Source organism: Pezoporus occidentalis, unplaced genomic scaffold, assembly GCF_034315485.1.
Source record: "Pezoporus occidentalis ecotype Australia unplaced genomic scaffold, CSIRO_AGI_Poc_V1 ctg159, whole genome shotgun sequence".
Classification (NCBI taxonomy): Eukaryota; Metazoa; Chordata; class Aves; order Psittaciformes; family Psittacidae; genus Pezoporus; species Pezoporus occidentalis.
In genome coordinates, this window is record NW_026913415.1 from 2,662,553 (window position 1) to 2,676,979 (window position 14,427).

At 43.1% G+C, this 14,427-nt stretch overlaps 1 protein-coding gene across 3 annotated transcripts in view; it reads left to right on the top strand.

Moving 5' to 3' along the window:
* The first annotated feature begins 1,413 nt into the window (after positions 1–1,413).
* The window catches only part of ETFA (electron transfer flavoprotein subunit alpha), a 37,319-nt gene continuing 24,305 nt past the window's right edge, over positions 1,414–14,427 (top strand). For 2 of the 3 annotated variants that reach the window (XR_009963512.1, XM_062612252.1), the window contains exons 1-4: positions 5,132–5,264; positions 11,086–11,235; positions 12,938–13,019; positions 13,112–13,194. Coding sequence is in view for 2 of the 3 variants with exons in the window: in XM_062612252.1 (XP_062468236.1) it covers positions 5,226–5,264; positions 11,086–11,235; positions 12,938–13,019; positions 13,112–13,194 (354 nt within the window). In the remaining variant the exon portion in view is untranslated. Of the gene's footprint in view, positions 1,533–5,131; positions 5,265–11,085; positions 11,236–12,937; positions 13,020–13,111; positions 13,195–14,427 lie in introns of those variants that run through there. The other variant, XM_062612253.1, reaches the window with a different exon arrangement.

Below are 14,427 nucleotides of genomic sequence, written 5' to 3' on the forward strand. Positions count from 1 at the left end.
ATGCATTTGAATTGCTATGTGGAGCTTTGGGCTCAATTCTTCTGAGACCAGCAGGGGTTGGGAGCATTGCAGGGGAAGAGGGCCCAGCTCTGGGGAAAGTGGTATTGCACAAGAGCTACCGCCAGCCCTGCTATTGATTAAGAATCAGCCATGGTAAAATGGCAAAGGGAACCCTTGCCATTTTTCCCCCTCCGGATAAGGATTCAGACAGTTCATAGGCGCAGAAAGGACTCATTGGCCCATCTCATCTGGCCTCCTTCATACCAGACCATGCAATTGGACCCATTATTATAATTTTTCCCCCTCACAGTGAGCCTGTTAATTTATGGTTGACCTCAGTCATGTCTCCCAGAGATGCATCTGGTCTTGATGTAGCCTGGCAGTGCGGAGAGGCTGCCCCACTCCCCATGAAGCCATCCTTCTTGTGAACTTTCACTGAAATGGCAAATCAAGTGTGTATTTTAGATTCCACCCCAGCCACTGCATCTTCTTATGTCATTTTGTGCAGGGTTAAAGGCAATGGCTAAGTTGTAGCATCTTAAACTTCATGACAGGGCAAAATGTGCATCAGCCTTTGTCACCAGGAGGCATAAGCTGCAGGTAACTTCACCAGAAGGTGCTCCTCTCCCCATAGGCTTTGCAATGAAGATAACAAAACTCAAGCAGATCTCAAAACACTGAAAACAGAGGCATATTACAGCTGCAGGACTTCCACTGAAGTGTTATTCAGTGAGCTTAAACTGAAGAAAAAAGGAAAAAGGAGCTTTCCCTGAAGTGCTTGCAGGCATGGAAAGGGCCATTCCCCTGGGGTGATTTCAGGCACTACTGTCCCTGTCTCTGCTGCTTGGCACTGCTTGACTGGGAATACAGCGGCCTCTGGATTCCTCTCCAGTAGTGTGACGAGCAGAAAAAGCAGCTACCTGTTTAAAAAATAATGCTGCTATAACTTGGCAAAGAATTTTACACGCATCTCCCATTAGTGACGAGGCACGCTGCGTGCTGCAGGAGGGCTACAGGTCACAAAACACTCATTGCAGGTGCCTGCACTGGGAGAAAAGCATAACTCTCTCTCCTTGCCAGCATTGCTTCCCTCATCACCCACACAAACCACTGCTATTCCTGGACAGGACAAGCTGCCTTCCAAGGCAACCTGAGCCTTTGCTTCCAGGAGGTATGAGCATCCCTTTTCACCCATGACCTCAGCAGGAGAAGCCTTTAACTCCCCTGGTGATCTTGTTCTCTAGGAATGGGCTGCACATGTGATGTAATGCTGTTCCCTAACTCCCTCATTACTTGATTGGTACATGTAAATGATTAGCAAGTGAGAGGAGTTTATAGGAAAGGGAAAACACCTGCCTGGGGTGTTTTTATAGGCTTGGTATCAGTAGAAGTGTTGTCCCTGCTATGGGGTGGCTTTGAGGGAGCTTTTGCCTATGGCCCCCGCTTTGGAAGTAGGACTGCTGGCCTTCTTCTTTTCTAGAAGGCTGTTGTAAGGCCTTATGAAAGACTTCCTGCTGCTCTGAGACATGGAGGTGAGTGATTATAAGGTGATCTAGGCAGAGTGTTAAGCACACCTGTGGCGGTGTTTTGTTTTATTATAAAGGAACTCAAATGTGAGACATGTTGAGATGTAGTTTTGTGCCAGTGGGAATGAGGATCAGGGAGCAGGACCATGGGGAGTGCTGTCCCATGCTGTGTGGAGGGCCCTAGATTTGTGACTGTGGGGAGGGAGTGAGTGCAATTTCTTGGGGTGACTGAACCACTTGGATCATGTGAGCTTGCAGTGCTTGGGCATGAAGTATTTCATCTGCAGAGATCTCTCCTGCTGCTGCTTCCTGTGTGGGTTTTTGTCCTGTCCCTCCTTGCTGCTGCCCATGCAGTGCCAGGGTGTGGGTCAGAGAGCCCTGTGGAGCCATAAGCAGGTTGCAGTTGCTTTAATGTTATTGGATTTTGACAGATTAGGAGGTGAATCTTTTCATGTACTGGGGGAAGCTTCCCAAATGAAGGTCTTTTAATTTATCTGAGTCAGCTACCCCCAGTGTGATTGCAGGAGGAGCAAGCAAAGGATGACCCATGTCAAAGGGGGTCATCATAGCAGTAATAAAAAATTCCTGCCTGTCTCTAAATCCCTTAGTCATGAGGCTGTATTGGCTGGATTCAATATGTTTTAATTAGGAATTATGTATTTTAAGGGAAGGAAAATCTGATTCTGGTGGAGGCTTGATTACATATTTCACTTGGTTTTGTAGATAGACCAAAACAGGTACCTGCTCTTGTTTGCAACCACACTTTCAAAAGTTTGAGTAATTTATTATTGACTTTTATTTCTCCCCCTCCCCCAGTTGTGTGAAAAAATGTAATTCCCTTCCCAATGCAGAAATTGGGTCAGCAGATCCTAATGAAATAATCCTGGATAACAATGCACCATACAAGGATCTGCTTCCACTAATTAATGAGTAATTTTTCATTCAAAGTACAAAGGTACCCTCCTCTGCCTGAAGTGGACAGTGGCTCCACCTTCAGCAGCACCCATTTGTTGTAGGTTTTACCATTTTTCTTACTGTCATGCCCTAGGTGGGAAGGTCAAATAGGCAAAAAAAGCTTTTTGCCACAGTTCAGCTAGTATGGATCATGCTGATATAATCCCTACCTGATTACAGTTATAAGCTCCTAAAACACTGGCCATAAGTGATAAAGACTTCCTTTGTGCTTGAGAGTGTAATCCGCATCAAGCCAGTTTCAATAAGGATTATGGGCATCTGAAGTGTTGCAGAGGTTTTGAACCAAAATTATAAACAGAAAACATAATAAAAAGCCTGTCATGTCTCCCAACTGGTGACACTACACCTTGAAATCTGACTAAAGGGTGGTGATGTGACTTTGCTCGTGAAAATACAATCTAGGCTATTAAGACAGATGCATATTAACAGGATCTCTTTATTTCAAGCTATGATGCAATTAGGTCAACTTTGATAGTAGCTCACCTTCATTTTGGTCTGAGGTGTTAAAAAAGCAAACTCAAATGAGAAGGGTTTGTTTGTTTTGGTGCTTTGGGGTTTTTAGGTGTATGTGTGTTATTTCTTAAAGATTTCATCCCCATGAGATGGGCATGCTGGAAGCTGGGTTTTTGAGCTGAAAATAGGATTATGAAATTGCATGCCATGCTTCTAATGAGTAAAACACCTTAATTAAGAAGACATAATGGCCAAATTAAGTGTGCCCAGGATGATGATCTTTTGTATCCTTATTTTGCTGCTGTTGTTGTATTAACTAGGGTGCAGATAGGGATTTCTGCACTGCATATATTCACATTTCGGAGGAGTTATGTTGCACCTTAACCACCTCTCAAACGGGCAGTAAATTATTTACCTTATTTATCCTCTGTTCAAACCTATGTCAGGGTGCTGTGATTTCAGCAAAATCATTCTTCCCCTTGTCTTTATGAAGTGTTCGTTTGTTTTCACCTGATCATTTGCTCAGTCCAGGAGATGCAGGGGCAACCCCAGATGCTCATTCTGTTTTCTTCATTTCTGGGGTGATGGCTGAAGGGTGGAGCCAGGCCTGGGCAGAAGTTAGAGCAGCCCTGGAGCTATGTTAACCCATATAATCAGGGGTTATAAAAGGCCCTGAAGGAGGTTTACTGCTCCCTTCAGCTCTTCCCTCCACAGCCATCCCTGAAGGCCTGGGGAGTTTTGGGAGCACTCTGGGGCCAGGAAGCTGGAATATGCAGCACTGCTGCTCTTCTTCCATTATAGAGGCATCTGAGACAAACTGCCTGTTCAGATGCTGGTGTTGCTGGACCTGGTTAGCTTTTCTGTAAAGCAGTAGTACATTTTGGCATCTGGTGTGAAAGTCAAGTGGCACAATATATTTTAGAGGCAGTCCTGCGCCAAGGCTGTGGCAAAGCTGAGGAGCCTTTTTGATCAATTGGCCTTCTGCTTTTTCTGGGGCGCCTCAGAAAGGCAGAACAAATCACTGACATGCTGCAGATCACCACGTATGCTGGGAAGAGCAGTCCAATGGCCATAATTGTTCAGGATGGGCTGGGGCTTTATATTTTCTCTAAACCACTTCAGCCTGGGAAGGAAGAAACTGCATTTGTGGTTTGCTATCTAGTGATTTCCGGGAGGGCAAGTAAGCTGGCAATATCCACAAGCTGTGTGCTCGGGGCTCCTGGGCTGGCAGGCCAGCTATTCCAGCTCCTGCCAGCTTCTCCAGGACACCAGGTTTTCAGAGAGGTGCAGCACATACTTTAACAGTGAACTGGGCCTGAAAGGTTTTGCTTCATTGAGTATTAATTTTTTTTTTTAAATCCTTTGCCACCTGGAAAAGATATCTGGAGGTATGGAAAACAGCGAGCCTCAGCCTCAGGGGGCACCTGGTGCTGTGGAAGGGGCAGGCACAGAATGTCTTGGCTTGGTTCTGAGAAATCAGAATAAATAGTAATAAAAAGGGTCTAGATATTATTCAGAATGAAGGAGCTATTGCCCAGTGCCAAGGGCAGGGGTGTGGGTGAGGCAACTGTGAATCAGCCTTAGCGAGGGGATGCTGCTCTGGGCTGGTGTTACCTGAGCAGGCTTCCACGCTGTCAGCCTGCTTGGGAAGCGTCCAGCCTCTTTGCTCTTGCTGTGTGATAATTGCACAGGGAAGGTGGCCGGGGGGACCCGGACACTGGCGGGCAGCCCTAGGCCTGGTCATCCCCCGGGGTCGGGATGGCCTCCCCCGCTTCTGCTTGCCCTACAGCTGCAAATGAAGGGTTTCCTTGCTTTTCCTTCACGAGGCACGTTTTTATTGGCTTGGGCAGGTCCGCTCTGGAGCACAGGTGTTCGCGTTCCCAACTCCGCTTCCGGCTTTCTCCCTTTGAAAGGCTTTAACCCTTTAACCGGGCGGAAGCACAGCGGGAACAGAGGCTAGTGCTGGTGGCCAGCCCGTTCTGGCGGGAGGCGCGCGGGCCGCACTGGTGCCCGTTGCCCTTCGAGGCGCTCGCGGGAGCGGCGCGGCTCGGCTCGGCTCTGCCCTTCGGTACCTCCAGCCCCGGAGAAGCCGGCGGCCGCAGGCCCCGCCCTGGCGCTGGGCCCGGCGCTGCCCGCCCCGGCCGGTAGCCGCGGGTGCAAGGGGCGCCCTCCTAGCGCTGCCCATTAGCCCGCCGCTCCGGCCAATGAGGCGGCGGGGCGGGGCGGGGCGCAGCTCTCGCGAGAGCAGCGCGGGGCCGGGACGGTGGAGCCATGTTGCGGGCGGTCGCGGCGCAGCCCTTGCGGCGGGCGGTGAGTGCGGGCGGGCGGCGCGCGCCCCCTCAGCATTGGGGCTCGGCGGCGGAGGCCGGGTGCGGGGTGCCGGGGGGCCAGGGTCTCGTCTCCCCTCCGCCCCGGCCGGGAGGGCCCGTGCCCAGTGGGGCAGAGGTGCGGTGGGGCGGGGCGCAGGGCCGAGCTCCGCCGTCGGCCCGCCCAGCAGCGGCGGACGAGGAGGTCTCCGGGCAGCGGGCACCGGGGCTCCGCCGGGGCCGAGTTCCTCCGCTGGGCTCCGCGTCTCACACAGCGCGGCCGTTAAAAGTTTCCGAGTGTATGCCGGGTGTGTAAGAACTTTGCAGGGCTTGCTGCAGGCAGGAGCTGAAGGTGGTCGTCTTGGACGCGGTTATGAGGAAGTTCTCTAGGTGCTCTCGGCCGCCTTCTAACGGGACTAGCTGAAGAGATTTACCTTCCTTAGAGCTGGAAGAGGCTCTTGAAGTTTATTATTGCGAACTCTTACCGATGTTAGACACTTGCGGCTCAAGGAGAGGCTGGCTGGGGTTTTGAGAGGGTTAACACAGTGTTTCTCAGTCAGACGAGCGCAGCTGTGCAGAATTGTAATTGCTTTAACTGTCACAGCCTGTGGATGAAGCTAATGCGAAACACTTGTTGCTTTTCCATATTGACCTTCATACTGTTCAGCTGGGAGGAGTAATGGGCTTTTGGAGGCCGTTTGCTGCTTGTGGCATGGTGGCCATGTTACCAAATTTAACAACTAGGTGAACTCAAGGTTAGTTGGAGTAGATGATTCATGAAATGCCCTTGAATATTTGGTCAGTCTTGTAGCATGCACCAGGAGGCACTCTCTCCACCAGAACTGTGTGCGTGTGTAGCCCTTCTAAAACAGCTAAAGTTTTGGAACAAACTTCTTTTTCAGTTCCCTGAGGCTATTACAGGAATGTATTAATTGGTTTCAGGTATGAAGAATGGCTTAAAAGGAGAGCAAAGGTAGACAAGGACAAACATGATTTAGTTAATCTAACAATTATAAGTGTAACAAGGTCCAACTCTCAGTTGTTGTTAGGCTGTGGGCTTTGTAGAGCAAAGGTCTTCATGATCTCTGGTGCTCCTGGAACATATGGTACTGCTATGTAAATAATACTTCACTGGCAGTCACTGCGCAATTCAGTTTCATGTCCTGGTAACATGAGGTCAGCTCCTTGTTTTTCAGCCATGTGCATCTAAACTCACAAATGTATAAAGCCAGTAAAGCATAGTGTGTGTTGTCAGTGTGTGCATAGCAGTGTGATCTGCAAAAGAAGCAGAGCTAACTCCAGCACTGCTAACACTCCTACAGTTCAAGAGTGAATATAGAGAAAAACAGGATGTGAGAGAACTGGAAAGTGTGAGCAACTAGGAAGGGTTGGAGTTGCAGAACTTAAAAGTGGGGGCTGAGGAGGAATACGAGACTACAAGTACACAAAAGCTTGGTGGAGAGATGGGAATAAGCTATCTAGTGAGGTCACTTTCAGTAGTGTTAACTGTATTTCAGAACAGCTTTCTTGCTTTGATTTTAATTAGTGGCTTGAACATTAATATGGCTTGAACATAGCTGGAAAAGTTGATTCTGTAGTACAATTTTTTTATTGCTGCTTCAGTTCCTTTCTAATTTTAAGTATTATGATTCTTTAAATCCTTTTTGTTAGTGTTCTTTTAATTTCTTTTGCTGTTCTTTATAGTTTTAGCTGCATTTCAGTACAGGTGCCTTTAGTGTTGTTTTTCTAGCTAGTGTTTTATGGAGGTAAAGAGCTGTCTCTTAAACTTCTTCTGTAGCCAGGTCTGTGTAAAGGCTGTAGAAGAAGTATAAGCTTTATTGCTAGAGCGTCCTCCTCTGAACTTCCCAAATATATTTTCTTAAATTTATTTTAGCTTTTGCAGCTACAAGACTGTCTATTAATAGAATTAGGCACTGCTTTATTGCATAGGAATGTAGCCATTATCTTCACTAATACCCCTATTCCTAGTTCCTGGAGTCAGTTCTTGGGAATTTTGCCCAGTGATAATGGGTCTCTCTGAGATGCATAATTCCTACCAAGCAGCACTCTGATTTTAATTTCTGTCCAGTTTTCTTTTACAGCTAAGAAAGTCAGCTCTAAAGATGCCTTTTGGGGTCTACCTGTTAGGTGCTTTTGCATTGTGAATGTCTGTTGTGGTTTAGTTGCTGTGGTTCCAGTGGCTCTTCTGATGAGGCTGGGAGGCAAACTTCGGCCTCCTGAAGGGTGAAGTTTCTGACAGCCTAGTTCATATTTGGAGTGTGGAGGCATGTTGAATACACCTGCAGAAGCTCGTGTGTGTTTTGGAAAGGCTTTCTGGCCGTCCCATGTTTTGTTTCTGTGTCTGCCATGTGTTACTTAAGAGAGCTTGTTCTGCGTATTGTGTTGCAGTGAGCATCCTTGGAGTGGGCTGCAGGCAGTGAGCTATGGGCTGTGTGGATTGCAGAGGCCACTGATACCTGTCTGCTCACTAAGCAGCAAGCGAAGATTTGAAACACTTTTTCCAGATTTCCCAGATGTTAATACATGTGTTTTGTAGCATATAAGCAGTACATCCATGGTTAAGAAGTGCTGGGCCTGCTTCTGTGCTGTTCAAGTGACCTGTATGTGTGCTGAAAGACCAACATCTGTTTGGTTTGCATTGGTATTGCTGTAAAGAGTAGATCACCTGTGGAGATTGAATGAGTACTTTGAATGTGTGGGTATATATGTGCATATGTTCTGGGCATGTCTAGATTTCTGATGTTTTGCTGGAACAGTAGCAGAGTAGTCTCAGTTATTTTGTCTGAAGTCTAGAAATTCAGATATTATGCCTAATTTTTTAACATTCTGCTTGGAAAACATTGCTGAATTCCTCAGGTGGGAAGCTAAAAGGTGCTTAGGGGAAACTTGATGACATACTCAGTGAATCCTCAGGTACTTTGCAAGTGGCTTAATTGATGCATACTGCACATCTAGGTGCTGATGTTTAGGCATCTGGAAGTCAGTGGCTGGGTTTGCTTTGCAGTAAATGCTGGGGGGAAATGAGAAGTGTTGGAAACTCCAGACCATTTTCCTTAATGAGTGTTCATTTTATTATGAACCGAGTCATTGGAGCTTCCCCCAGAGAGGAAATGTAGATGTTTCTGTTGTGGAGGCAACATAGGTGCCTAGCTTTGATTTATATCTAAACTCACGTGAAATAAAACTCTCTAGTTCTACTGGTTGCTGGCAGATGTGTTTTTCATAATTACTGGTGTGCTTGAGAAGCCACTCAATTGCCTGACTAAGTAGGATGTTTAATTGTAGTTGATGTCTTTGGATAGCCTGATTGGTTTTCACCAGGAGCCTTCTGGGGCGCAAGCACTGAGTGCTGTTCCCTCTCAATGTGTTGTTTTCAATAGTTTGGTTGTCAGCTGCTTAGGTTGTTTGCTGTTAGCTGGGTAAGTTTATACTCAACCTTCATATTTTATCTAGGCTTCAAACTAGACATCCTGCCCAAGCACAGGTGGAGAAATTGTCAGTGAAATAATGGGCTGTCCTTGTCAGCTGTGAGCTGGACAAGTTACTTCATTAAGATAACTCCTTGTTGTCTTCATTGGCTCATTGCAGAATCTTAGTTTTCAGGATCAGATGTGACTGGATAAATTATTCTCTGCTTTTACTGCACAAGGTTTATTATAGCAAACAAAAGTCAGTTTGGTTTTGCTTATTTAAAATCATTTGTCATGTGTTATTATATTAAAATTCAGACCCACACAGGAATCTTATTTGTTATCCAGGAATATTATCCAAGATCTAGAATGTAGCTTTTTTAATCTGGTCTTGCCTTTACATCCAGAAGTATCATGCAGGTAGGCATAAAGTGACTTTCTGGTTTGTGGTTCCCACGGTTATGTGGGATTATCAGTTTAGGAATCATGCCTAGTTAATGCTGTAATATCCAGCCTGCTCAAGCAATATACATTACTCTTATTCTTTTTGGATTTAAAAAAAAACAACACAAAAAACCACCACCCCCAACAAAACAAGAAAAACAACAACCAAAAAAAACCACAAAAAAACCCCACTGTTTTGGGGAGGTTTTGGTTTGTTTGTTGTTTTTTTCCAGTTTATTCTAGAATTGCTTGACAGGATGATACAGAGCTCCTCTGGTGGTGCAGTACTTATTTAGGGAAAGGCTCATAATGCAGTCAGAATTAAGTGGGTGTTTAAAATGCATGTGGCTCCCTTTGGAAATTTGAAAACTTCAGAATCTTTCAGGAGTGTGGTTCACTTTGCCCTGCAACACAACTGTAAATCATTGGAAAAGTGGGCTTTTTGCCATGAAAGCATGGATTTATTCTTCAAACGGTGACTAAAATCTCATAACTTTTATTGCAAATGTATGAAATGTAATCAAATGCAGTGCCTGATCTGTATTGGCAATAAATATTTTGTTACTGGCAATTGGCTTCAAACAGTCTCAGTATCTTTAATCATAACAAGTAACCTTAAGCATAAGAGATGCAATTCAGAGCACTTCTGTAAGATTCCTTGTTGTTTTAATCCAAACAACAAATTACAATCCTGATTCTGCAGAAACTTACCTTTGTATTTATACATTTACTCTGTATTAGCTTCAGTGTAGTATTTGGAATTTGTGTTCTCTGGGTGAAGCTTAGCATGTTGGTAGGCTTTGTGTGGTTAAGTCCACCTTTTAGCCTCTCAGATTGTCTGAAGCTTTTTTCCAGTTTAAGTGGTGGGTGAGTATTTGGCATGAAGGAAGATGGGGTCAGGCTATATGTTTTAAAAAGTAGCGTTTGGTTATGCAGTCTGTAGCATTCTGTTGCTGTTTGTGCCATGGCCATATTAATGAATACAGTGTTTCCATGTGTTGCATTACACTGATCATAACTTGAGTGTTGACTTGGGCTTTGTGTAGGAGACACTGAGACTTGAAGGATAATAGTCCCATTCCCACCCCAAACCCTTTCCCTGTGTTAGTATTAGATTTGGAGGAATAATGCCTTTTCCAGGTTCACCCTGAAAGTTAGAGAGGAAAGTCTCAGAGCTTAGGATATTTTGGTTTGGTTTCATGGTAATTCTTTGTTTCACCCCCCACTTTTTTTTTCCTCTCATGTTTTGCTTTAGAAGTTAAAATCTGTGTGTGGATCATGAATTGGGGAAATTATTATTTAAGGACCATTAAATTATGGTGGTACACTAAGTGGCTAAGTGTCAAACCTTTTAAAGGAGAGCAGGAGAAAAAAATGCTTACTGACAGTGTATTATCAGGCTGTGAGCCCTTGCTGCTTATTTGCCATCCTGCCATTGCATGCAATTTGCCTTTTTAAATAACTTAGCTAAAAAGTGTCTTCTGTAGCTAGAGTTTGTCTAAAATGTACAGTAAAAAACCCAAACAACTCTTAAAAAATAAATCCAACGCCCCCAAATGCCCCCAACAAACCAGCCTAACCCAAAGAAACCCGACTGGTAAATATTGATTTGCTACCCTTGATTTCCTTCTCTTAGTCTTGCTGGTCTAATCTTCAGTTTTCAAGGTACTTAGTTAAGGTGATCAGCTGAGTTTGAGTGTAATTTATTAAAATGTTTTTCTTAATGTTCAGTGTTTTCCTGTGGAGCTTTTAATCTAAACACAGCATGTTACAGATTGACATAAAACAAGCTTATGCCTTTTCTTTTTTTTTTTGCACCTTTTGTATTGTGCTTGCTTAATACATATTATTTAGATCCAGCCTCTTGTTTGACAGCAATGTTTTACAGTTTATGTAACTGATAACTTACTGTGAAGCTAAGTATCAAACTCCTCTCTCTCTTTCTTAAAGGCATCGCTGGTCCAGAGGTTTCAGAGTACGTTAGTCATAGCAGAACACAACAATGAGACTCTCACACCCATTACACTAAATACCATCACTGCGGCAAAACTTCTTGGAGGTGAAGTTTCTTGTTTAGTAGCTGGTACCAGCTGTGACAAGGTAGGAAATGGTTTTTTCATACAAACAAAGTAATGAATGCCCTGAAACAATACTTGGCAGCATCTTGGTCAGCCTGAAAAATAATCTGTAGTGAAGAGGAACTGTGCCAGGAATTGCTAATCTGCCGGAAATGTCTGGCACTTGAACTGCATCTCTTCTTAAGTGGAAATGTGGGTATAGATTTCATTTCACGAGGAGTACCAATAATTTTGATTTTTTTATAAGCTTATGCAAGCAAATTTTTATACGACTAAAGGCAAATAACTTTTAAAACAATATTTCCCTGTGAAGTTCAAAATACAAATTGTGCAGTGTGAAGAAGTTTTGTTCAGATAGAAACCAGCAGAAATGAAACAGCACAGTGACAAACGGTGCTTCTGAGCATCTCAGTCTTACTAGTCAGCTGCTAGTTGCGTAGTGCATTTGCAACCTAAAATTCTGAAATTAGTGCTTCTTGACTTTATAGCTCACAGCTATAAAGCTTCTTGTGTGTTAGCTGTTGTAATTTTTATGTGCAAAATGTAGACAGTATAGTTAGTATGTTAGTGACAGTTCTATTCAGCATGATGTATTCTTGTCTCAACAGCAGAAGTGCAAATTTTGCCTAATATTTTTCACACTAGGCTATTTATGAATTGTTATTCTAAAAGTGGTATGTAGTATCTTATGCAGGACGCATACTTAAGGCAGCTAGTTCACACAGGTGGAGAAACCTCAGTGGCTCTTTTAAACTGAGACCCAGGTGTTTGAGGTGGAGATCTGGAAAAAATAGTTATCTAGATCAAGAAAATAAAAAAATGAATTTTGCCTGAGGTGTCTGGTTTTGTGTTTCCCTATTCTTCAACACTTGCATAGTAGGAATACGATTGGGAATGTTTTGTTTGGCTTTTAATAGTAAGTATATGGTGTCTGTTTGGCAATGTATGTCATTCTGGGAAACAGTACTTTACAAACAGAGGTTGATTTTATTTGGGTTTTTTAAGTTTCTTTGTAAGATCTGTATTGATAAGACAAAAGAGACGGTTACTCAGATTCTGGAGCATTTTTGCTTTTTCTTGTTATTGGTTGAGGGTAAACGGATACTCGGCAAACTTGGTGTTAGTTCTGGGACAATGCTGGTGGTTTCTAGACAGTGCTATTAGTCCTCTGATCTGCAACAACCCTTTTATCATTTAAACTTCTGCAAATCAAATGGAAAAAAAATGCATAAATACAGAATTGAAAATATACATCACATTAGTAGGCAAAGGATTGCTCCTAAAATTTGGACAAAGTTTCTAACTTTGCTGTACATTTGTGTTTGCATTTTATATTTGCATTATAGATACTGACTGATTTAAGAGAAAGTAGTTGATGATTATATCAGAATACTGAGCAGTAATCCTCAAGTGTTACCAGCTGTTGAAATAAGTGAGATCACTGTGTAATCCTTTGTACAGGATGGAAGCTGTCCTAGGTTTGATTTGCTTTGTAATTTTCATGTTTATGAAATTAATTTTCATTATCCTGTAAGGCACTATGCTGTGATCACAAGATCTGTATTTTGTTCCATCAGGTTTGTTTCGATTCTGAAATTAATGTACTTTTGTATTCCAGTTTTAACTCATCTGTAGGCTGTGAGCAATTGGTAGCAGGGACTCTTGTTGTTTGTTTGTAGTATCTGTTATAATACAAGCTAATGATAATTCATCTGTAATCATAGGTAGCACAAGAAGTCAGCAAAGTGCAGGGTGTTGCAAAAGTTCTGGTGGCTCAGCATGATGCATACAAGGGTTTTCTAGCAGGTGAGAGTGCTTCTTACCCATTGACAAAAGAAACTGTGTTTATATTTGCAATTGATAGTTGTAAATTTTGAGCAATATATTTTTATCCTCAGAGGAGCTGACTCCCTTGATTGTGGAAACTCATAAAAAATATAATTACACCCACATTTGTGCTGGAGCGTCTGCCTTTGGAAAGGTAAGTAGATCAAAGTACATCAAAACTTTCCTGTGGAAAAGGGACAGGCACTGTTGCATGTAAAAGTGTGAATCGGAGAGGTCAGCCACAGACAGCTCTGAGTTTGCAAAAACGTACTAGTTAGAAACACTGTTGTCTGAGTTTTATTATGGGCTGACTTGAACAAAGGAAAAGTGTAGAAGTGTTCAGTGGTAACCAGCTAGTTCTGTGTACAAAAGGCAAAATGTACAACAACATAAATTAGCTGAAGTGATCTGAAAGCATTATGAAAATTGCACAGTATGTCGAGATGATAATTGTATGATTTGCATGTTGAAAGTGTGCAGACCTGCAGGAAGTAATTTTTTTTGGAGTGGGGGGGAATTGTGTCTATCCTGTAAGTCATGTACGTTGACGTGTCTGTAAATATGCAAATAACAGACCCAAGTCCTAGCAAAGATGGCTTGTAATGAAAATAGAGTTTTTCAAGACTTGTTTTTGAAGTGTGTTTCTAAGTGTGTGAAGACCCTCCTTACTAACAGTCTGGACAGCTTTGTGGTGCAGCTAAACTGAAGTAAAAGGAAACTTCTGGGATCTTGCAGATGTAGGATCAATGATGCCGTCAGCCTTCTGTCTGACTACTTTCACTTCCAATCAGTATCAGTCTGTATGCTTGCATTTATTTTTTTTTTTAAGGGAAACATAAGTCTTAGAGGCTTTTATTTTTTTCTCTTTAGTTTTGATTTAAAGTATCTTAGTAAAGGTTAACAGCTTTTGTTATAAAGCTCACGCTCCTGTTTTTAAGTGCTTCATGTGAGCAATGATGTGGAGGCCCTTTGTGTTGTACCAGATTAGGAGGGGGACAAAAAGCAAGCAATGCTCTTGCTGTTACTAATTTTTTCATGATTTATGTTGCTCTTTTTATTCTCTTTCCCATTCCTAAGGTGCTAAGACATTTTCTAGAGTCTATTTCAGAACAGGCAAATAACATTTTAATATGAATTTTTGAAATAATTTTTTTGGCTCTTAGGGGAAGAGTGTGGTGGTTTTTTCCTATTGTCTCTGGTAACTAGCTTCCAAAAAAATACCCTATTTTTTTTCCCTTGGAGTGCCAAGAGTTCAGCAATCCATCATTGTCAGTATTCTGAGCAAATTACATCTATATTCAGTTTTCAGCTATTGGAGCAAATAAGCCTCCTAATTTAAGGTACTGAATTAAGGGTTTACTTACGGTAAGTCTCATAAAATATCTAA